The sequence below is a fragment of the Acipenser ruthenus genome, chromosome 8, assembly GCF_902713425.1.
Source record: "Acipenser ruthenus chromosome 8, fAciRut3.2 maternal haplotype, whole genome shotgun sequence".
Taxonomy (NCBI): Eukaryota; Metazoa; Chordata; class Actinopteri; order Acipenseriformes; family Acipenseridae; genus Acipenser; species Acipenser ruthenus.
Window position 1 is genome coordinate 51,013,218 of NC_081196.1, and position 22,696 is coordinate 51,035,913.

Consider the following 22,696-nt stretch of genomic DNA (forward strand, 5'->3'; position numbering starts at 1 on the left):
AGAGAGTAGATCAGGTTACTAGGCAATAATTCAAAGATTCCATTAACCAGTAACATGACGCTGCTCTCAGAAGTACTGATCTAGATCAAGACCAGGTTATTTAGCTGTGTACGTTACTGTAGCTGTACACAAACCTTTTAATCTCTGAACTACTCTGTTTGACTGTACGCCTCTCTATTGCATTATCCACGCAAATCGGAGTTCAAAATTTTACCGAAAATAGATGAACCTCTCATTTAATTTAGATGTATTTTGCTAATTGCTAGATGACAGCTGAAATGAGTAATTCATTGGAGCAGCCTGTGGAAAGCTAATGGTGAGTTTTGTAGAACTGAAAGGCATCGTGGAGTTCTACAACCCAACGGTTTATATCGGAGGAGTGCATAGTGTCAGCTGGCTGCAGAACTGGATAACAGGGTCTCTACCAGAAATCAGGGCATTTTACAGAATTGAGCCACATGTGTTTCCAGCATGGTCGCGCCTGAGCCCAATTGGTATTTTCTTAAACATAATTGAGATAAGAAAAGATCTATTAGAGCTGTTCCAGTGGTTTAACGCTTACCCCCCCCCCCCCCCCTTTCTTCTGGTTTCAGGCTGCTCGGTCAGTTAAATGAGACTGAAACCGCTTTTGATGAATTCTGGGATAAGCATCAAAGCAAGCTTGAGCAGTGCCTGCAGCTCCGGCATTTTGAGCAGAATTTCCGGGAGGTGAGTCCCCTCTTTGGTTGTCGGGCAGTCAGTGGAGCAGTAAGGGATTGATTAAAATTCTGTCAGAGCTGCATCCCTGTGATCGCCTGTGCCTTACTAATTCCATCGAGCTCTGAGCTGCTGCGGTATTGACTTCTACTCAGACCTGAGGAAGGGGAACTGCAGTTCAATGCCATTTTGTGTTTAGAAGAGAACTGCAACAGTGCAAGAACGACTACCACAAATGTATTTTATATATAGATGCATCTTAAGTTATTAGTATAACGTATGTTAAAAAAACAAAAACTATGCATGATTCTTCATTGGGGATGTCAATATAATCTTTTTATTTTCCATTTGTTCCTTCAGATCAAGGTGCCATTAGATCTTGCAACGGAGCGACTGGCTGCATTCACAGACCCTGGAAACTGCACCACACAAGTGGAGCACATTCTGCGAGACTTGAGTAGTCATGAAGAGAAAACTTGTGTAAGAAACAAGGCATTTTCCTTTCAAGAGCCAACTCCACAACATTTCAGAATAAAAACCAGAATGGACAACTACTGCATGTTCCATCAGCTGCCTTATGCAACATGTTATCAGCCTGGCAATACTTCAATGTGGAGTAGTGGTTAAGGCTCTGGACTCTTAACTCGAGGGTCATGGGTTCAATCCCCGGTCGGGGACACTGCTGTTGTACCCTTGAGCAAGGTACTTTACCTAGATTGCTCCAGTAAAAACCCAACTGTATAAATGGGTAATTGTATGTAAAAATAATGTGATATCTTGTAACAATTGTAAGTCGCCCTGGATAAGGGCGTCTGGTAAGAAATAAATAATAATAATAATAAAAAAATATGGAATATATTCTTCATGTATACATCTCTTATGAAGCCTTGTGATTTAAAGTGTAAAGGATCCAGTTTAATGTTCATGTCTGACAGGAGGGGGACAGCTGATATTTTAACGTGTTTTGTTCCAACAGGAGGTATTGGACCAGGCAAAGGACCTGGCATCGGAAGGAGATCAGCTGATCCAGAACAATCACTATGCTGTGGACTCCATTCTCCCCAAGTGCAACGAGCTGAGACGTGTGACTGAGGATCTCGCCTCGGAGATGCAGCTGAGGAAGGCTTTTCTCCACAGGTGTTTGGAGTTGCACCAGAGTCTTGAAAAGGTCATTCAAATGATGTTAATCAACTTTTAATACTGTAACCTAACACTGCAGCATTAACTTAATCCAGAAAACACTAGCACAAGACGTTAAATATTTCAGATGTTCCTGCATTGGTCCTGAAATACTGTATAGCCCTGAAATACATCCCAAAAAAGCCTAAAACACAGCACCTACTGTCTACTCATATGAAAAACTATTGAACTTGGTGTGTGGAATTCTTTAGATAGATAATATTGATAAAAGCTGTGGGATTAATCCAAGAGTTGTTTTGAGGCACTGACATTTATGGAACAGCTTTTAAAATAACTATTATTGATTTTTACTTTGCCAGCACCATGGCACTGTTACATTTGAATTGCTATATATATGTACATTGCTACTTATGTATTTGTATAACCTTGCTGAGGCATTAAAGCATAAATAAACCTCCCACAATTTGCTCAACCTTTTCCCCACCTTGGGAATCAAGCTTATGAAAAGATGTTGCCTGCCCTACCCCACCTCTTCTCTCATTTGAATGTGTCTGTTTTCATGTTTTAACCTTGGTTTATCATTCGTTTCTAATGCAGAAATGTGTCTCCCTTGTCTATCCAGGCTGCCCAGTGGTGTGATGAAGGGATCTACCTGCTGGCTTCACAGCCTGTGGACAAGTGCCAGTCTCAGGACGGAGCCCAGTCAGCCCTGCAGGAGATCGAGAGGTTCTTGGAGGCTGCTGCTGACAACAAGCTCCACGACCTTGATACGATCACCAACGACTATGAATCGATACTTAATCAGGAGTTCAGCGTAGGTTTCTTTTATGGGGGTTGGATGCATTATGATCAGGGATGTTGTACCATTCCTGGTTCTGTGTCATTTAAAGATAAATGCTCGGGAAGTTGATGTATAATTTGTCACTTCACACACACTTTTCATATTGTTCAGGATAAGGCCTGGCTTGGTCAACTTTTATTCAAACAGGACCTCTCAGCAGAAATCTCAACTTTTTTTTTATTCCCCCCCCCCCCCCCCCCCCCCCCAATAACTGTCACTGTCAGTAAAAAAATAAAAATGCCTTCTTGACATCCTTTTTAAGTAACAAAATAGAAGACTAGTCTGTTCTATTAGTGGCATTTAGAATGCTTTCTGTTTTGCCTTTGTTTGGGAGAGGCCTATATTAAAAGCTTTAAACAAAGCTGGGATGCATGTTTGTTGTTGTTGTTGTTATCGCCACAGGAACACGTGCTGAAGGTGCTCCAGAAGCAGGAGGGGATGCAGGAAATGTTTGAGAAGCGGCGTGTGAGCCTGAAGAAGCTGGCCGCCAAACAGACCCGACCTGTTCAACCGGTGGCACCCAGGCCTGAGGCTTTCAGTAAATCTCCTCACTCGTCCCCAGGTCTGAATTGCAATACCAGATCCTTCATTTGAGATGCAGGCTGCGCTCGGCTTCACTAGCATGAGACAGCCCCCCTCTGGAGGCGGATCTTTGTAACAGCAGGAACTGCAGTAGAATTCTGTGAATCTCCGTAGCCTTACAAAGTATTGTTAAACTATTTACAGGTTTTTGCTTTTCAGCACATTTGCCATTCTAATGAAGTGGAACGTGTAAAGAAAACATTTAATTATTTAAACACTCTTGTACCAAGCATCACTTTTACAGGGTACAAAGCAAAATTGTTTTCAACATGACATTCATTGCTTTCCTCTTCCCATAGCCGGGTTGTTAATGAATTGCTAACAAAGTTTCTACATTGTGTTGGTGAGTGCTAGGAGGGAGACCACTGTTTTTAATTTAGTATTTTTATTTGTAATATGCAAATTCCAAATCTATCTCCTACATTGTAATATACCGGAGGGCACCAAGATTGAAAGATATTTTATTAATTCTAGGTGACTATGTGTTGAATTTGTAAAACATGCTGTACAGTATATGAGCAATATGTTTATTGAAATGTCTTTTTTGTGTTTGTGTAATGTAGGGCTCCGCAGAGGCTCTGTAAACACATTCTCCCCCGACAAAGACGCCTTGTGCAGACTAAACTACCGAAAAGTAAGGAGCCTGTCGAATGTAGTGCTGGAGAGACGTTAAACATGTCTTCACTTTAGAAGAAAGGCAGGTCGTCTCCCTGTGCCTTGCAATATTAAATGTAATGAGAGCGGTTTTAAACAGGTCTGTTAAAGTGGAAAAGATCATTGATTATTCTGTATATTGATGTATACGTAACTATCACTTAAGCTTCCATATTTCATCTTTAAGGGGGAATGTAACGTAAGCAGGACTGAATCTATGTCTGAGGAAGAGGAAAACCTATCGGTACTGCGAAGGTGAAACTTTCTTGTAGGGATATATCTGTGGAATAACATTATCTGTACAAGTCAAGAAAGTTATCCGATGCAAGCAGCAGCTTAGTAGTTTTTTGATAGTTTTGTAACGCTAGAAAATAGCATTTGCACTTGCTTCAAAATAGTCATGCTTTATTATGCCTGGTTGGGCCGTGATGTTGCATGTGCTGGCCTCAAGAGTGTATATTACTTAAGGTTCATTAAAGATTAACAAACTTACTAAGGTGACACTTTCCACTGCTGTCAACGTCACATTCAAATTAAGATGCTTCCCTTTTGTAAAAAATAATAAAATTACAAGCTCTATTAGTCATATGGTGAAACTCAAAGAACAGAGAAACAAATGTAGGCAAATTGATTAGTCGTAACAGTGCATTTTATATTTCTTCTTTTTTTGGTTTTCTAGACATGTGATGAATGAGCTGATTGAAACCGAGAGAGCCTATGTGGAAGAGTTACTGTGTGTACTTGAGGTATGAGGCAGTATACACCAGTACAGCAGAATATGCCAAGACTACCTTCAATTCCTTGCCGTTTCACCATCTGCAGCACAGACCTAAATAATGATACTTGTGTGTTACACTTTGAGCCAGAGCCACCAAATGTGCAATTCCCATTAGTTCATCAAATACTTTAAAAACAGAAAACAAACTCAAACATAAAACCTGAATTGGCCACATTTTGCCTGGTTAGCACTACTTAGCTAAGGGAGTCCAAGGTTGGTGACTCAGTCTGTGAAACCAGCCATTTTTAATTTCAGTGTAGAAATCCTATTAATGATGCATGTCTTATACAGTAAGTGGATACCTGTATTGTGTCTCTTTTTGTGTGTTACACCCATTGAGTGGTGTTTTTTCTCATAAATTCAGTGCTAATTATAATAGAAGGCCCATTAATTTACTAGTAGCAAGAGTATACCAGCTTACAATTACCTGGTGTCTACAAGGTGTTGGGAGGCCCAGTTCTTTTGTTTGGACAGTGTATGTTGTAGTCTTTACAGTGCCAGTCCTGGTATCCGACAGGCCCAATGCTATTGTGTTGCAGGGATATGCAGCAGAGATGGATAACCCTGTAATGATGCATCTTATACCAGCGGCACTGCAGAATAAGAAGGAGATTCTCTTTGGTAATATGACAGAAATCTACCAATTCCATAATAGGTGAGAGGTTAATCCCCACTTTCATTTGTTTCGGGTTTCTAAAATGTTACAAAGCTTGCCATTTTAATGCTGACCTTGTTTTTTTTGTTTTATAGGATATTTCTAAGGGAGCTTGAAAATTACATCCACTATCCAGAACTTGTAGGAAGGTGTTTTCTTGAAAGGGTATGTTATCCCACTGCAGACCTGTTATAGGGGGTCATTTGCCACTCAAAGCTGAATTCTTTTGACTGGACAGTGAATGCCATATTCTTTTATAGTGCCAGCCCTGATATCTGACAGCCCCTGACTCCATTCCATATATTGAACTGCATGTTTTTATACAGATTAGTAATGATAAAATGAAGTTAGTTAATGTGTAGTTAACTTGAGAGAATGCTCCGTTTGATTCATTTAAGCTTTCCGTATTTATAAACCAGTCAACGATCTATTTACAGTATTATGTTGTCTGTGCTTTTTAATGTGAGACACCAGAGCAAGCCATCGGGCTATGCAGTCACGTATCACTCAGGGCAAAATAAAGTTCACTGTGAAATGCACTCATTTAAATAAACAAGTAAAGCTAGTACTGTATAGTTAATTGTCACTGTCTAAATGTGTTACTTAGAAACCACAAAAGGAGCCACTGTTGATGGATAAAAGCATTTGACAGTAGTGCTGTAAGAAGTTGTTTTGTAAAGGCCCTGTGTGTGCGTATATGATACCACAGACGCAAAGTACGCGCTGTGACAGGTTAAGGTTTGGGGGGGCCAGATTTACAAAGTCTCTGCTCCAGTTTGTACCTAGCATGAGATTTTTTTTTTATTTTATTTTTTTATTTTATTTTTTTAACTTTTTCACTGTTGTAAGACTTTGTCAAACTGTGGAGAATGAAACCTGGACAGATAAATTTTTCTACTTTTGTAGATGAAAGATTTACAGATTTATGAGAAGTACTGCCACAATAAACCCAGGTCAGAAAGCTTGTGGAGGCAGTGCTCAGACTGTGTCTTCTTTCAGGTATTTTCTTTCAATGCTAATTTAGAATTTAACGTGAAATGGGGATGGAGGGGGGGGGGGCTCTCAAACCTTTCAATCTGTCAACTTACAAATGGGGGGGGCAAGAGTATTGTATGTTTTAAGGTGGAGTGAAATACATGCATTTAATAGATTAAAGTCAATGAATATGCTTTTGTTGTTTTGAATAGAAGGGGCAGCAGAATACAATCAAATGCTGGTTGCAGCCTACAACCTGTGGCAGCTTTAGGAGTGATTTTGATAAAGTGGCTGTTTCTGTGCAAAATGTGTATTTTTTTTCTTTCTCTGTTTGAAAAAGGAATGCCAGAAGAAGCTAGAACATAAATTAGGTTTGGACTCTTATTTATTAAAACCCGTACAGAGGATAACGAAATATCAGTTATTATTAAAGGTAAGGGACTTTGACTATATTGTTAGACTATTGGTATTTTATTGAAAAATATGCACTGATGTTATAGGTACACTTATTTCGAAAAATATGAAAGTCAATTTAAATTGGAAAAGGGACATGCTTTTGTGTGTGATGGGACTGTTGATAAATTTGAGTTCAAGGAAATAATTCTCTTTATTCACCCATGCAGAGATGAATATATTGGGTTTGTAATGAGATGTTATTATTACCTTAGAAAAATTGATAATTGTGCTGCAGAATTTGATTGATTTGTAATATTACATGTTATGTACAGTGATTAGACACTTGGGTAAGTCAAACATTTTGGGGAAACTGTCCCTTTTGTCCCCAATATTTTAGGAGTTGTTGAAGTACAGCAAAAACTGTGATGGGTCTGACGATCTACAGGAGGCCCTGACCGCAATACTGGGGATTCTGAAAGCTGTCAACGACTCCATGCACCTGACCGCCATTACTGGATACGATGTGAGCAAACTCCATCTTCTAAAAACGAACACATTGGGTCATTGGCGGAAAAAATACCTCCTCCTATGAGGACCGTGGTTTTTCTTGCTGGTGTAAAACACATGCACACACAAAATGTTCAAACCCAATTTTTTTCAATATCGTTAAAGGGGAACTTGAATGATCTTGGCAAGCTGTTGATGCAAGGATCCTTTAACGTGTGGACAGAGCATAAAAAGGGACACTCGAAGGTGAAGGACCTGGCCCGTTTCAAGCCCATGCAGAGGCACCTCTTTCTGCATCAGAAGGCCCTGCTGTTCTGCAAGAAGAGAGAAGAGAACGGGGAAGGATACGAGAAGGCACCTTCCTACAGCTTCAAACATTATTTAAATGTAAGTTGGGTGGTACTCAACAGTAGTAACACTAAACTATATTTTGAGTCAAGAAACCAAAAACATTTTGTCAATAGCTATCATTTATATACCTTTTTTTTCCCCCCCGAAATTAAGTGTGTTCGAATAGTGAAGTTTCTTTTTGATGCTCGGTATACATACAAACAGGCTTAAACTCCAATATGTTTGACCTGTGTTGAGAATCATAAATGGTGCTTTCTTACTTGCTAGGCTAAGGGACATTGTCACCAACACCAGATCATTAGAATTGAAGCTCATTCTTGGGCTGGAGACCAAATTTGTCTAAAAACTGCAGTCTTGATCTTCCGGATTCCTCCCTTAGGCCTGGACTAATGAATTCAGCACTCTGGGCTCAGTTCTGAAGTGTGTATGCAAAGGCAACATTTCTGAAAGGAATACAAATTAACTGTATAAACTAGGAAAACCTCATGTGAGCAAACACATTTGGTAGCGACCCTCTGTCAATACAATCCCTCAGACACCCATTGCAACTATAACTTTGTGGTAGCTTTTAATCTTTTACTCTAAGTGCATTTTTTTTTTCAAAGGAGAAAAACTGCTTAAGAAAATCTAGAAATAAACCTGGCAGGTATTTAATTGAAGCTAGTTTTAAGTGGTTTTATTACTGGTTGTTTGTTTTTTTTTTTCCCCCTTTTGAAAACCAGAATAATTTGGAGTAAAAGAAAAAGCTTTGAAAATCATTGCCCGGGTGTTTTGTTCCTATATTTATATATGTTTGTTTTTTTCTGTTTGACAGATGAGTGCTGTTGGAATCACAGAGAATGCAAAGGGAGATTATAAAAAGTTTGAAATCTGGTGTAATGCAAGGGAAGAAGTTTACATTGTACAGGTGAGTCCATACAGTTGCATAGAACAATGTTCAAGATTTAAAACACATTATTTTTAAACAATACAGTACATATAATATGTCTTAACCAGGAATTTGTGGAATATATATAATTTTTTTTTTTTTTTGTTAGGCTCCAACACCAGAAATAAAAACAGCATGGGTAAATGAAATCAGGAAGGTGCTAACTGGCCAACTGAACGCATATCGCGGTAAGAAAATCCTCCTGTCGCGTTTCTGATTTTAATTGGAGTTTGGGAGTTATTTACAACTTATCTTGAGCTCAGGAATCTCGATTTTATTATCTGTCCATGTAATGTAATGTGCTCTGTATTGGACGCAACCGATAGTGTCCGTCCAGCACCACTACCCTGCCAATGTTGCGTTAATCCCAAAACCCCAGTCTTGGTCCAGCTGAATTTATAGGATGTGCTGTAACACTAATCCACCTTCTTAGTTTAAACATTTATTTAATGCTATCGATTTCATAACCATATTTTGCTTATAATGTAGTTGGGAGTTTCATGTCAACACTTTTAACGCAGTTTTCATGGCAGTGTGCATTCTTTCATGACTTCTAATTGCCTTTAACGTTCTTTTCAGAAGCAAGCCAACAGAAGTCTTCAGAACAAGTGTTTCAATCTGATGGAGCTAGTACACCTATTAGTTCAAGGTATGTATTTCTGTTAAATATCAGCTAGCTTGTGTCAATGATTTAAAGAAGTAGAGACAAATGTCTGCAACCTCAATGGTTAAAATAGTATTTCCTGACTTACAGTACTGGACACATTCTGCTAGATACTTTCAATTTTATTTGTATTAGTTTTGCATGCAAAGAAAGATTGCATGGCATTTTGACACTTTTATACTACAGGATATTCATCAATTACTGCAAGAAGTTTGTTGTAATTTGCATGTTAATGAAACGGAAGAAAGTAAATCTGGTTACTATGGCACATAATGAGTTGTGGTATAACATTAACTTGATTCATCAGATAACATGCATATGCATGGGTGCTGAACACAAACACTTTCTCAAAAGCCACATATACATGTATCAAGATCAGCCTTTTTATTATTAATTAATTAATTTTATTTTTTTTCTCAAATATAAGTAGTCCATTTAAGAGTTATCAAAAATATAACAAGAAATCGGATGAGAAAAAGAGTGAACCAGCCAGCCCAGATGGCTGCTTTGGTTCAGCTACTTCCCCAAAGTACCCAGAAAAAGTCAGAGGTGAGTGCTACACAAGCAGTGTGGACGAATAAAGAGCACTTTTCATATAACTGCTATTTCTATAGAGATGGATAACTTGAACTTCTTGGAAATGTACCATTTAAGAACTTGCTCTGGACCTACTGTATAGAATTTCTATTCCTTATTGTTACAAAAAAAATCTGCAGTGCAAAGCATGAGGAAAATCAGCCTGAATGAATGGGTTATTTTTGTTAGCTTGATTTTTAACTCGCTTTAGTGTATTTCAATGCTTGTACCTTTTGTGGCCTGCTAGACTTGCGCTCTCTCTCTCGCTCTCTCTCTCTCTCTCTCTCTCTCTCTCTCTCTCTCTCTCTCTCTCTGCTGCAATGTTTGTGAAGTGTACTTGTTCTTCCTTCTCGCAATTTGATTTTTTTTAATGTCTTTTCTTTTTGCTCTCTTTTGCTGTGTCCTGTAATCAAGATGAAGCCACAACTAGCCCTACCTCAGAGCGTTCTGCGGGGGCTAAAAAGCGTTTTACTTTACAGGGCTTCAGTAACCTTAAGAATCAGAAAGGTAAACTCGGGCAATAGAACTGAACTCTAGCTAATGTGTTAACCATATTGCAACAAATAATTGAAGTGGAAGACACATAGTTTAACATAAGAAGTTAAGTATAGGGGTACCAGAGTTGCTCACATGGTAAAAGCACAGCCTCCGTGGTGTGCAGGGTGAGTCATACAGCGCAGGTTTGAGTCCTGGCTGTGCGAAGTCACAAGTCTTTGCTGGGGATTCCAAAGGGAGAGTCGCATTGTCTCTGGAGCTCCTGTGGATTAGGGAGGCAAAACCATCGGGGACTGTTTCTCTTCCTCATGCTACAGTGAACCCTGTGGCCAGGCGTCCTGTCAGCTCAGAGCGGACACCTGCAGAGCTGGCCTTTGTCCTCCAGGGGCTGGTAGCTCGCTGACATCCGCTCTTGAGTTCCTGGGTGTAAAAGAGGAAGCTGGCTTGGTCGTGGGATCGGAGGACGCCCACCGAACCTTCAGTTCTCCTGTGCTGTGTGGGGAATTGCTGTGGTGCAGAGAAAAAAAATGATTGGACATTAGAAATTGGGGGAAAAAATCGGGGGTGAAAAAATTGTGCACACTAAACAATCTAAAAATTTAAGTTTAGTTTAATTCACTTTTCTGTACACTATTTATTGCAGGGAGAAAGCTACAATAATCAAATGTTGCATATTTAAATTGTTTTTGTACTGCTTTGGGCTGTACTGACATGCCCTCCATTCCTTAACAGAATCGCCACCTCCCACGGTTAAAAGTCGAACGTTACCAATCTCACTTCTTTCAAGACCAGGTATTCTTAGAGTGCTAGTTTAGACTGTAAATATATTTATTGCATGGGACTGTGTGAAGTGTTAACCTGTACTTGTTTTACAATAAACTATTACTCCTGGTCTTATGATTTATGCCTACCCTATCCTTTTTGAAGGGGAATTTTTGCCCCTTTTTGTTGTTGTGCATAGTATTTATTTTATCTTTTACATATCCCAACCCACAATGTGTTTTATTAGTTAACTTAGGATAGTACAACCTGTTTGTACTAGTCTCTTTTTGTGTTTGGTTTGAAGGAAATTCCTGGCTTGCTTTCTGTGCCCTTCAATTCCCTCTTTCTTGTTCTGTCTCTCTTCCTATAATGTTTCTACAGGATCTCCTACTAGCCCTGACAATAAAGCAAAACGGCTCGAGATCAAGAGCGATCCAACACCGTTTGGCTTTAGAGGTAGTAAATCCAAAGCAGTGTAAAATCACTACTGGACTAATCTAATTTCACATTGTACAAATTCTATGTTTTAGCAGTGTTTTTTCATATACCTGTAACTGTTTTCCCAAAAGAAAAAAGATGATTTTTGTAGGGAAATCTGACAAATGATTTTTTTATCAAAAATACTTTTAGATGTATAAAAGAAAATAATGTTAATACAATCGTATAAACATTAGATACAAGCAAGCAAAGATGCGCAGGTCACAGCATGCCCTAATGTATACGATTGTATCGTAACACAGACGTCAGTGGAGTCAAATCAAAGAATTGACGATTCAAACAAAAACATTACATTAAATACTATGAATATATTAGCATTTCCACCCCATTTCTTATACTCTTTTCCAATCAGTATGGATCCACCCTGCTATCACACACCTTCAACACACCTCCTGGTAAGGGGGGTGGAAACTCACCCAAATCTATCACATTCTATAGTGCGTCACATTTAAGCATTTTACAGGCTATCTTAACCTAATCTGTTTAAAACTAGTCCTTTTGTTTGTGGTGTTCTGTTTTCACACTGTGTCTCCACTCCTCCACCCATCTTGATTAGACACCTGCTAACTTTGGCTCTCTGCCCAGACGCCAAGATACGAGAGACTGCAAATGTCTTGCTTAGCTAGTTACATGTGCTTTAAGCTGTATCAAAATATGAAAATAAAACTAACATAGAAGTAAATAAACTTATAATCAAATACATAATTAATACTTTATGCAGAATGTCATCTCCTACATTTTCATCAATTATTGCTGCCTTATCGATGAACCAAAATACCAACTTGGTATAACACACGTAACATTATTATAAATCCTCATGTACATCATGCACTAATTTGAAAGTCACCAAAAAGAATGAGTATAGTGGTAGGGATGTATTTATATGTGTGAGGTATTCAGAAGCCCTCAATACAGAATGTTACCTGCTGAAAGAGGGACATTTTTTAATCGTGATATCCGGCTCGATTTTTATATCAAGCAGTCAGTCTGTTACGATCAAAAACTTCCTAAAGAATTGATCTGCTGTACTTTTGAGCTGAAAGCATTCCTGATGCAAGTACATTTTATTTTGAGAAAGCATTGTCAATATATGTCACTTGAAGATATTGAGGAAGTCTCGAATGGCTTTGCGTTGGCTCTGAGTCGGTCTGTTTTCACAGGGTAAAGGCAAAATCCGCTGGCTTCACGTCTTTCTCAAATGAGTGGCCAGACCACCCCACAGTGTTATGTTGTGTCCTTGATTTAAGGCCAGACAAACCCAAGTTTTTCTGTGTTTGTTGCTAAACTGGTGATGCTGTCTGTCAGGAAAGTTTGTTTTCACTTTAGTTAAGGCCCCTCAAGAGAAAAGTCTGACCCATGATTTTCCCACAGATGTGAGTCCACATACAACAATGACTCGAGTAAAATGGCTCAGTACCTCTAGTCTGTTACAAGCAAAAAGGACAGGTAAACTACCCGAGTGTGTGGGTGACAGTGGCTTTTAATTGAGCTTTAAAGGACACCTTCCTAAAAAAACAATACACAAAATAATAAATGAATGAAACAAATGATTGCATGTTTCCAATGAGATACCTAAACCAGTATGTCTATGATTGATTTTACCTTTTTGGTCTTTTTTTGGGGGGGGGGGGGTATAATTCAAAATTAAACATATAAATCATTGAAATAAATAATATTTTTTTTTTTATTTAAGGTACATTTTATTTATTTTTAATTTAGATAAGCTGTCTATTCCACAAGAAGTTTTTTATGCTTAAGCGATTTGGGGATGATGCTCCTTCAAGGTGCTAATAAAAGCTCTCACTGGGGTGTGTGGAGGGATACTAGGTACTTTTATAAATGGTTAGGTCAGGTTCAGTTATTTACTAAAGTGTGTGTTGTCTGGTGTAATTCAACATACAGTTTTTACAATATAATAACTCTGAGATGTAAATAGCTCTTGTACTGTAAATAGCTGGTTTATGTTTTAACTGTGTGCAGTGATGATTAGCAATGTAACGTATCACTTTAATTTCAGAGTGGCTTTCATGATTTGAATCTTAACTAAAAATAAAGTTTGGCTCAGTCTGACAATGCGGTTTATTGCGTGATCATGCTTATTTGCTATATATTTTGAACTGGGCACCTTCTTTTACCAGTTTGGGGTAAAGCATCCCAGTCTCTCGATGCATCTGAAGAAAATGATGGTTATTCCAGTGCAGAAGATCCACTCAATTCCTCGGATGCAGAGGAGGAGGCGGCAGGTAAAAAACTGGTATGTAAAAATGTATTGACCGTGTACAGCTGGAACCCCTGGAGTTCTGCTGTGGAAATGCGTTTTTGTTGTTGTTTTTTCACTTTACACAAGCTTTATTTTTACTTTTATTTAGAGTCCTGGTAAATATACAGTAGTAGCCGAGTATGACAAAGGAAACACAGATGACCTGACAGTGAAAAGCGGAGAAATGGTCCAGCTGATTCGGGAAGGAGAAGATGGGCAATGGTACTTACAGCAGTGAAGCACATTGCTTACTGACGTGGACTGGGTTTGCTGTGAATATTCAATATTATAATTAGGGGGTGGATTAAATACTCAGGCATCAGGTATTTCAAGTACTCGAATACTCAAATCCAATGCAAGGCATTCCTTTCCACTACATACATAAGCTCCCAAACATTGCCACAATCCTTATTGTATTTTTTTTTCTTTTGAAGTATTACTAAATACATAGTTCTCCCTATTTACAGATGCTGTTTTTGTTACATTAAATTTCACACTAAATATAATTTAAGAACAACCTGGTTGTTTTTTTTAAAACTGATTTCTTACAGTTCTGGTTGGTTTGTGATGCTGGCAGTATTAGATTGACAGAGTGATGAAACGTCTAACCTGCCCCTTTTGTCCATCTTTCTGGTTCAGCCATTAGTTGGAAGTAATTGCCAAACCCCTTCCTCTTTTAAAGAATCTTTCATGTGAAGGTGTTACTTGTCAGCTGCTCAAAGTGATTTTAATTCACATTTATCAATTAAAGTATTTGTCATTTTTCTAGTGATTTTTTTGTTTGTTTGTTTTGATTTCATCTCATTTTAATGTAAGTTGAGGGTTGTCTCTGAGTTTTTCCTTTTACAGGCTTTAATATAATGAAATCCTGAAGTTCTGTTTGTTTTGGCAGGTATGTTAAGAACCTCAATACCAGCAAAGAGGGATGGGTTTCTGCTACAAACCTACTGACAATGATCGGGGACTCCAAATCTTCGCTTTCTTTGTGTAGCTCAGGTTAGTCTACAAGTTAGGCCTTTTTAATAGTTGAAAATGTTGAAATGTTGAAAATCAGTGAACCCATCTGTGTTTAAAACAATGCCTTTAGTTGCACAACAGGAGCTCTTTTTGAAAAGTAAGCACTGGGAGCAGAGTGCTAATTTTGTGGTGGTTTGCTGATGTGAACTGATGTCCACCAGGTGGTACTTTGAGACCACAAGGCTCCTTTTTATTGTGACCCAAGGCAGATTCAAACCGAGAGCTCCAGAGGTGAAGAGCTATAGAAGTGAGCTGGTCTGCTGATCCACTTAGCCCACTCCCCTCCCCCCCGCTCTCCTTGTGGAACTAGGAGATAGAAATTCTAGCTACTCATGGCCATTCCCGAGTCATTGAATGCAATTGCTGTTTTGTTTCAATTTGTTTATATTTTTTCCCAGAATCAGGCACTGGTTCCAGTAACCTGAGCACATCCTCCAGCTGCAGTGAGAGTTGTACAGCCAGTAACACCAGCATCTCTGACATCAAAGGCTAAGGACCGGCCTCATCTGTCAAACTTGGTGCCGATTCCTGGGAAGATTCTGTCCTTCTCTGTATAGACCAGAACACTGGCAGTTGCTTTGACAGCCTATTAATCTTCAGACTGAAGGAATTAACACTGTCATATGTGTGATCCAATGCAGCTTGCCCACACTTAAGTGCTAACTACTCTAAAGCAAACCATCGGATTTCTCCTGGAGCAATGCAATATTTGCGAGAGAGACTTTTCCTACTTTAACAGGAGCATCTGTGGACAGGTGATTCGCAATGAGTGAACCAGCATTGTGTGGGTTTTTTTTTTGTTTGTTTGTTTTGTTTTGTTTTTTGTTTTTGTAAGGAACAGATTTAAAATAAAATATGACAAGATACCTATTTTCCCCCAAAACTGCCCGAAAAAAAAAAAAAAAAAACTTGAGAAGGATGCAAGAACCTAAATATTTTCTGCAGGACGCAACCTCTTCTGAAAACATTAATTTTGTTGTGGAAATGCAGTATCGCATGTACAGCACTGTGTATATATCTAGTTTTTTGTTTGAGTACATTGAAGTACTAAGGTCTACACTCCATTCCAGTTTGGTCCTCTGGCACACTGTATACTATTAACAACTGCAGCAGTAAAAGAGTATTCCTAGCCTCTGCTTTGAAAGCTTTTTGATTGCAAAGAGGATTTGAATACTTAGTAATGCTAAAAGAAACCTTTGACAAACATTTCAAAGACACTGAGAGAGACGTCTAGTGTTTAAATAAGAATTTCATTATTTTAGTATTGATGAATATGTTAAATTCTTTTTTTTTTACACAACCTAATTAGCCATTTTTATGGTTCTCTTGCCTTTTGAAAAAAACCTTCTAAACAGCCACGGTTTACAAAGTGAGTGTTTGATACTTTGACAGACTTGTTATCTTTTGCTGTTGGTGTACACTGCAGTTGTATACTGTACTTGACATTGCTTTCTCGTTTTATTTTTAAGAGCGGTTTTGTCAAGGGTTTTTTTTGCTGCTTTTTCTTTAACGTTTTGAAGCAGGTGTCTAATTTATTTCTTGTTGAAGAAAAAAGCATAAGGGAAAACGTGGTTACTTTTACCTCATTGATTTTTTTTTTTTTTTTCAGACACGTAGTATTGTGTGTGTGTGTATATAAGGTGAAAAAGATAAAAACTTGTTAAAGGGTTTAAAGGAAATCTGCCATCAGATACTATCTTGGTTATGCGTTGTACATTGCTTGTTATCCATCTGTCTGTATATAATGCAAGGCCACATCTTTCATACAGCTGCCTTTTCTCAGCCACACTTGCATGAGAGGGATGCCACAAATGTGTTTTAGCATTATCAGGAAATTAACACAATCGTAGATCTGTTGCAGCATGCAATTTCTAAAGCTTTTCTAAAACAAAAAACAAAATATATATGGGGGGGGGGGGGATCAGTCTTGCCCAGAAAAGCCATTTTTATAGTTTAATTTATTGCCATTCTAGTGCTGATAAACTCCAAGTAATGGCAAAGTACAGCACCTTAATAATGTGGCATTCTCAAACGTGCTGTTTATAGTGGATGAAATAGATAGTGTCCTGTTGACATTGACTGTCATTTGGAAGTTATTTTGTATGCAAAAATGCTTAAATTGAATAAGTGAATCCCAAATGCAAATGCCCAAAGGACTTTTAAATGATTTGCACAAGTGATGTTTAATTCTTAACCTTCAGAGTTCTATATGACTATAATCTTGTAAATGCATGTTTCTGAAGCATAAGTTAATAATTCTGCAAGTCTGCTTTGTAGTGTAATGGACTGTTACTTGCTTAAGGTTTCAGATTTGTGAATATGTTTTGGATTGGGGTTTCTGTTTGTTGCTTTTGTATAGTTCTTGTATAAATACACTCAAAGCTGCTGTATCCCTGCAATCCATTACTTTTACACTACACAACATATTTGTGGGTGTCTAATGTATTCTTGTATAGTTCAGCCTTCTGTACATTGTGCTTTATCAGGAACATTGACAAACCCAATTTGACATTTTTATCTCTAGGAACCTAGGCTCGCTTTTAATAAATGCTTGCATCTACAATAAAGTACTATACTATGTAAGCCAACAGACATTGAAAAGGACACTTGTCAAATGTGTCTACTAGACATTTTCTTTGTTACTGACTTAAATTGAAACAACTGTTTAAACACGGACAACAAGATAGCAACCTTATTAAACATTCAAGTATTTTATTACCTGTAGGGGACACCATTAATTTATTTCAACAAACAGGAGATGACGCATTTACAGTCAAAAAAATGTCCTGTAATGTGATGTATTTTTAGGGTTTATTTCCTTTGATTTGCACTTGCAAGGTCATTATGTTTGCTTTGCACTTTATGCAGCACATTGCAGCAAATTTCTTTTTTTTTTTTTCTTTGATAAATGAATATAATAAATATATATAGGGTCTTTAATTTGTATGGATGTCTAACCTGATTAAATTCCAGTAATATGTGCTGGAATTTGCAATCAATGCTTTGTCAATGTCATTCTTTATAAATATACATACAGTAAACTAGATGGAGTGAGATTTTGTTTTGAACATTTCTGATAAACCAAACAATTTACCATTCATCTGTGAATAATAATTTAACTGCTCCTTCATGCAGCCAAGTTATTTATTGCTAGTTTAGTATAATTCAAATTGAGCTAATTATTACTATCAAAAACTATTATGGAAAATCCTGGTTTACCACAAATGTTTCCTAATTTTCAGAAAACTGTATTTGGTTTGTAATTAGAAGCTTTATAATGCACCAGGGGTGCACGTACTCATAATTGCCTTTTAGGAGTACTTATTGGTAATAAATCCATTTATTTTAATATGTTGATTGCTAAACAAGAAAAGCTTTCCTTCCCTCACCTTTTATTATTATTATTATTATTATTATTATTATTATTATTATTATTATTATTATTATTATTATTATTATTATTATTTATTTCTTAGCAGACGCCCTTATCCAGGGCGACTTACAATCGTAAGCAAATACATTTCAAGTGTTACAATACAAGTAATACAATAAGAGCAAGAGTAATACAAATGAGTACAAATCAATGGCAATTGACTGCCACATTGAGGTTTTTTTTTTAAATTTATTTATTTTATTTTATTTTATTTTATTTTATTTATTTTTAAGCCGATTTTTGAAAGAATATTTTCCTCCCATCTGGGGCGCTGACATATTTACTGGCATACCAAGGCTGTAAACTGCCTTCATTTCAAAGCAGCCTATTTAGTTCCCTGCACATACTGTTTACCATGAACAATTAACATACATGTTGTAGTACATAAATAGTGCAGATTTAATATGTTTGCTGAAACATAGTCCCTTTTGTTAAAGTAGGTTAGGACAAAGTAGGTTTGAATCACCTCAAGATTACTTTTAATTTATCCCTCAGATGTGGACAGTAGTCTGGACTAAAACATTAAGGGCCATATCCAAGAAGTTTCAGTTTCTGAACCTTTAAGCACTGCTTAAAATAAAAATGATATTGTACACTTTGCTAGCTGCCTATCTGGGTTTCTTAACAATGACCCTGTAGGTCTGGTCCAACTAATTGGCTTTGGAACAAATGCCTGGCCATTGGCTAGTTCACTTAAACCATTTTAATTTTGTCCAAATAACTAAATGTTCAGACAAATTTGTTTAAACTAGTTACAAAAATGATTTTTAATCCAATTACCAATTGTTGTTGTTGTTGTTGTTGTGGGTTTTTTTTTGTTTGTTTGTTTTCCCCATGAGAAATAAAGCACCACAATAGGGAACCATTGTGCCTTATTGTATAGGGCAGCCCTGAGAACTGTTTTTCAAAAATCCGCCCTCTTTAACTGTATTGGAAAAGACAAAAATGTACATAATAACATAAGAAAGAACATAAAGTTTACAAACGAGAGGAGGCCATTTGGTCCATCTTGCTCGTTTGGTTGTTAGTAGCTTATTGATCCCAGAACCTCATCAAGCAGCTCCTTGAAGGATCCCAGGGTGTCAACTTCAACAACATTACTGGGGAGTTGGTTCCAGACCCTCTCAATTTTCTGTGTAAAAAAAAAAGTGCCTCCTATTTTCTTTCTGAATGCCCCTTTATCTAATCTCCATTTGTCAGCCCTGGTTCTTTTTTTTTTTTTTTTTTTTTTTTTTAGGTCACCACATAGTCTTCTTTGTTCTTGTAGCGAAGTCTCTTAAAATAAATGAGAAATCACAAATATGATGTGGATAATGTTTACAGTACACCTAGTAAACCGACTAATGTAGGTTTTTGCAGCCTGATTTTCAGATTTTTCTAGATAATTGACATGCCCCTTGAAGTAATGATGCAAGACTCAAAACTACTACAAGCACCTAGCTTTGTCTGCTTTAAGAAGACAATATTACAGTTATAAACATTTGTAGCCTGCAAACCTCAAATTAAACCATTTGAAAAATTAAGATATTAAAAAGGTATGTTTTATTAGGACCAGGTACTGCAGGCATTTTAAGTGTATAAGTGTACAACAGAGCTGACATCAAATGCACCTAACAGCACTGCTTATGTACATTCAATTACCCCCAGGGCTGGAGACCATGCTTTGTCAGATGTCCAGGTTATTCAAGAAACATTTATTTAGCTCCCTTGACCCCATCTTGCAGTCCCCAGTTTGGAACCATTGTACTAGGATGTAAGTGTAAAAGATTTGTATTATATAGAAATATATCCTTTTTTTATATATATATATATATATATATATATATATATATATATATATATATATATATATATATATATATATATATATATATATATATATAATCAGTTTCTGTAGCCCTGCTGTTGGTAAAATCCTACTGTTTTTTTGTTTTATATTTTAGTTGATTGAAAAATAAACTTGCTCTCCTATCTCTGTTTTGAATCAACCCTCCCTGCTACCCTATCACAGAAAATGATTTACTACAAAGTGGTTTAATTTTGCTGCAGTTTAAAGATTGTATCTGTTCCACTGATTTTTAAACGGTGATAAGCTGCAAATTTGACCTAAATACATGCCTTTTTCTTATCATAAAAAGAAGGAAAGGTTCAAGTTTTTTCTGATTTCCATCGTAAAAGGCAGAGGCATCTTAAGCAAACATTTTAACCATTAAGCTTTTAACCTTTTACTTGCACGAGTCAGAATTGTAACAGCAATGCACAACCTACAGACCTGCCTCTATACTACTTGTCTACCTCATTGATTCCAACACATCTTCAACACATAATCTAACCTGTCACAGTTCACATACCATGTGCTGTATTAAAGCACACTAGTTTCCAGTGTATACAACTTTCGGGACACATCATGTAACCTGCTAGCTACCCATCTTGGAGATTGTTCCTAATGGTATTTATTTATTTATTACATTTTGCTCACAGGGATCGCCTCATGAAATGCAAAGTCTTGCAAGGTCCCCGAAGACCATATGTACAGTTTACAATGTTAAAGCTAAACTGCAAGTACCCCGGGCCAGTACTGTGTGCACATTTCTACAAGATGCACCAGTGCTATTTTCTTTGCCTGGACGGTTGTAACTTGTTTGGTTTTTTTATACTTAATACAGTATCTATTTTGTGTAAACCAAGATATCTGATTGTTCACCAACTGCAAGGCTAAGGAGCTACTGTACAGGACTGGATTAACTGCATACAGTCACATACAGTGTCGTGAAAAAGTATTTGCCCCGTCTGATTTTCTACATTTTTGCACATTTTTCACATTGTATTTGGTCAGATTTTTTTGTGGGTTGTAGTAGTATATAGAGGGAGTCTGAGAGAAAAAATGACACCAGAGTTTGGTGCTTCTTTCATTTGTTTGGTGTGCAAGGTAATCAAACATGCAATCTTCAGGTGTGAAAAAGTTATTGCCCCCCCTAGTTAACTCAACCCAATTAAAGGTATAATTAGGGTCAGCTGTTTGAGGACTTTGGTTAACAACCAGGCCTGATTTGGGCCAGCCCTGCCCAATATAAATCTGACTAACTTTGGCCCTTACCATCAGAGTGAAGTTGTCAGCACACAGGTTCTAGAGGCACATCATGCCACTTTCAAAAGTAATTCCTGAAGACCTCCGGAAAAAAATGTTGTTGATGCCTATCAGTCTGGAAAGGGTTACAAAGCCATTTCTAAGGCTCTGGGGCTCCACTGAACCACAGTGCAGGATGCGCCCTATAGCCTGGACATCACCAGTTCGAGTCCAGGTTATTCCATTGCCGACCGTGGACGGGAGCTCCCAGGAGGCGGTGCACAATTGGATGAGAACCCCCTGGGGGTGGGGCTTAGGTCAGCCAGGGTGTCCTTGGCTCACCTCGCACCAGCGACCCCTGTGATCTGGCCAGGTGCCTGCGGGCTTGCCTGTAAGCTGCCCAGAGCTGCATTGTCCTCCAACACTGTAGCTCTGAGGTGGCTGCATGGCGAGCCTACGGTGTGTAAAGAAGCGGGCGGCTAATGGCACACGCTTCGGAGGGCAGCGTGTGTTCGTGTTCACCCCTCCCGAGTCAGCGGGGGTGGGGGGAGTGGTCAGCCTAAAAATAATTGGACAATCTAAATTGGGAGAAAATAACAAAAATAATTGGCAACAACTAAATTATCAAAAAAAAAATTGAATCAGTCTCAAAAATGATGTGCTGCTATTTTTAGCTAAATGTGGAAAGTATATTTTCTTAGCGGGGGAGGGGGGAAGAAAGCAGCATTATCCTATTTGATTTCCTTTGAAATGGGCAGAGCAAGCATTTTTAAATACTAAATGTATCATGGCTGGCTTTGATAATATGTTTTTTTGATTTTGTAACCTCTTACAATACTTGCAAGGCAGAGCTGTAACAGCAATGCCACCTCATTTATTCAAAGACATTTTCAAAACCGAATTGAATGAAAAACCAGGGCAGCAATGTGGAGTACTGGTTAGGGCTCTGGACTCTTAACTGGAGGGTTGTGTGTTCAATCCCAGGTGGGGGACATTGCTGCTGTACCCTTGAGCAAGGTACTTTACCTAGATTGCTCCAGTAAAAAAAAAAAAAACTGTATAAATGGGTAATTGTATGTAAAAAATAATGTGATATCTTGTAACAATTGTAAGTTGCCCTGGATAAGGGCATCTGCTAAGAAATAAATAATGATTAAGCACTGTATACTAAAGCGCAATGTAAATGTGGTTCTAAATTGAGTGTTAGGTAGTAATTAATGTATTAACTTTCTTTGAGTATTTTAGTAAAGCCTGCAGCTTTTAAGGTGGTGACCAAGGGATTAACTAGCTAATAATTATCCCTCGGTCACATTTTGCACATGTGTTTTTTTGTTTTTTGTTTTTTTTTAAATGAGTGACTGCCAGCTAATGCAGTACTTACTAGCTGACAGTCACACAGGGAGGGACCTACAGTAGTTGAT

General features: G+C 37.8%; 1 protein-coding gene across 28 annotated transcripts in view; it reads left to right on the forward strand.

Moving 5' to 3' along the window:
• The window catches only part of LOC117407435 (guanine nucleotide exchange factor DBS), a 68,541-nt gene extending 50,767 nt beyond the window's left edge, over positions 1-17,774 (forward strand). For 14 of the 28 annotated variants that reach the window (XM_059029163.1, XM_059029156.1, XM_059029176.1 and 11 more), the window contains 26 exons: positions 594-708; positions 1,057-1,176; positions 1,673-1,864; positions 2,459-2,650; positions 3,080-3,239; positions 3,823-3,893; positions 4,101-4,168; positions 4,593-4,659; positions 5,231-5,346; positions 5,442-5,511; positions 6,253-6,345; positions 6,662-6,754; positions 7,115-7,240; positions 7,390-7,611; positions 8,390-8,482; positions 8,613-8,691; positions 9,083-9,152; positions 9,595-9,716; positions 10,158-10,250; positions 10,971-11,030; positions 11,382-11,456; positions 12,870-12,944; positions 13,637-13,752; positions 13,868-13,980; positions 14,651-14,754; positions 15,174-17,774. In XM_059029163.1, coding sequence (XP_058885146.1) covers positions 594-708; positions 1,057-1,176; positions 1,673-1,864; positions 2,459-2,650; positions 3,080-3,239; positions 3,823-3,893; positions 4,101-4,168; positions 4,593-4,659; positions 5,231-5,346; positions 5,442-5,511; positions 6,253-6,345; positions 6,662-6,754; positions 7,115-7,240; positions 7,390-7,611; positions 8,390-8,482; positions 8,613-8,691; positions 9,083-9,152; positions 9,595-9,716; positions 10,158-10,250; positions 10,971-11,030; positions 11,382-11,456; positions 12,870-12,944; positions 13,637-13,752; positions 13,868-13,980; positions 14,651-14,754; positions 15,174-15,268 — 2,800 coding nt within the window. In that variant the 3' untranslated portion in view covers positions 15,269-17,774. The remainder of the gene's footprint in view (positions 1-593; positions 709-1,056; positions 1,177-1,672; positions 1,865-2,458; positions 2,651-3,079; positions 3,240-3,822; positions 3,894-4,100; positions 4,169-4,592; positions 4,660-5,230; positions 5,347-5,441; positions 5,512-6,252; positions 6,346-6,661; positions 6,755-7,114; positions 7,241-7,389; positions 7,612-8,389; positions 8,483-8,612; positions 8,692-9,082; positions 9,153-9,594; positions 9,717-10,157; positions 10,251-10,970; positions 11,031-11,381; positions 11,457-12,869; positions 12,945-13,636; positions 13,753-13,867; positions 13,981-14,650; positions 14,755-15,173) is intronic. The other 14 variants (XM_059029173.1, XM_034012457.3, XM_059029175.1 and 11 more) reach the window with 12 other exon arrangements.
• The last annotated feature ends 4,922 nt before the right edge of the window (positions 17,775-22,696 follow it).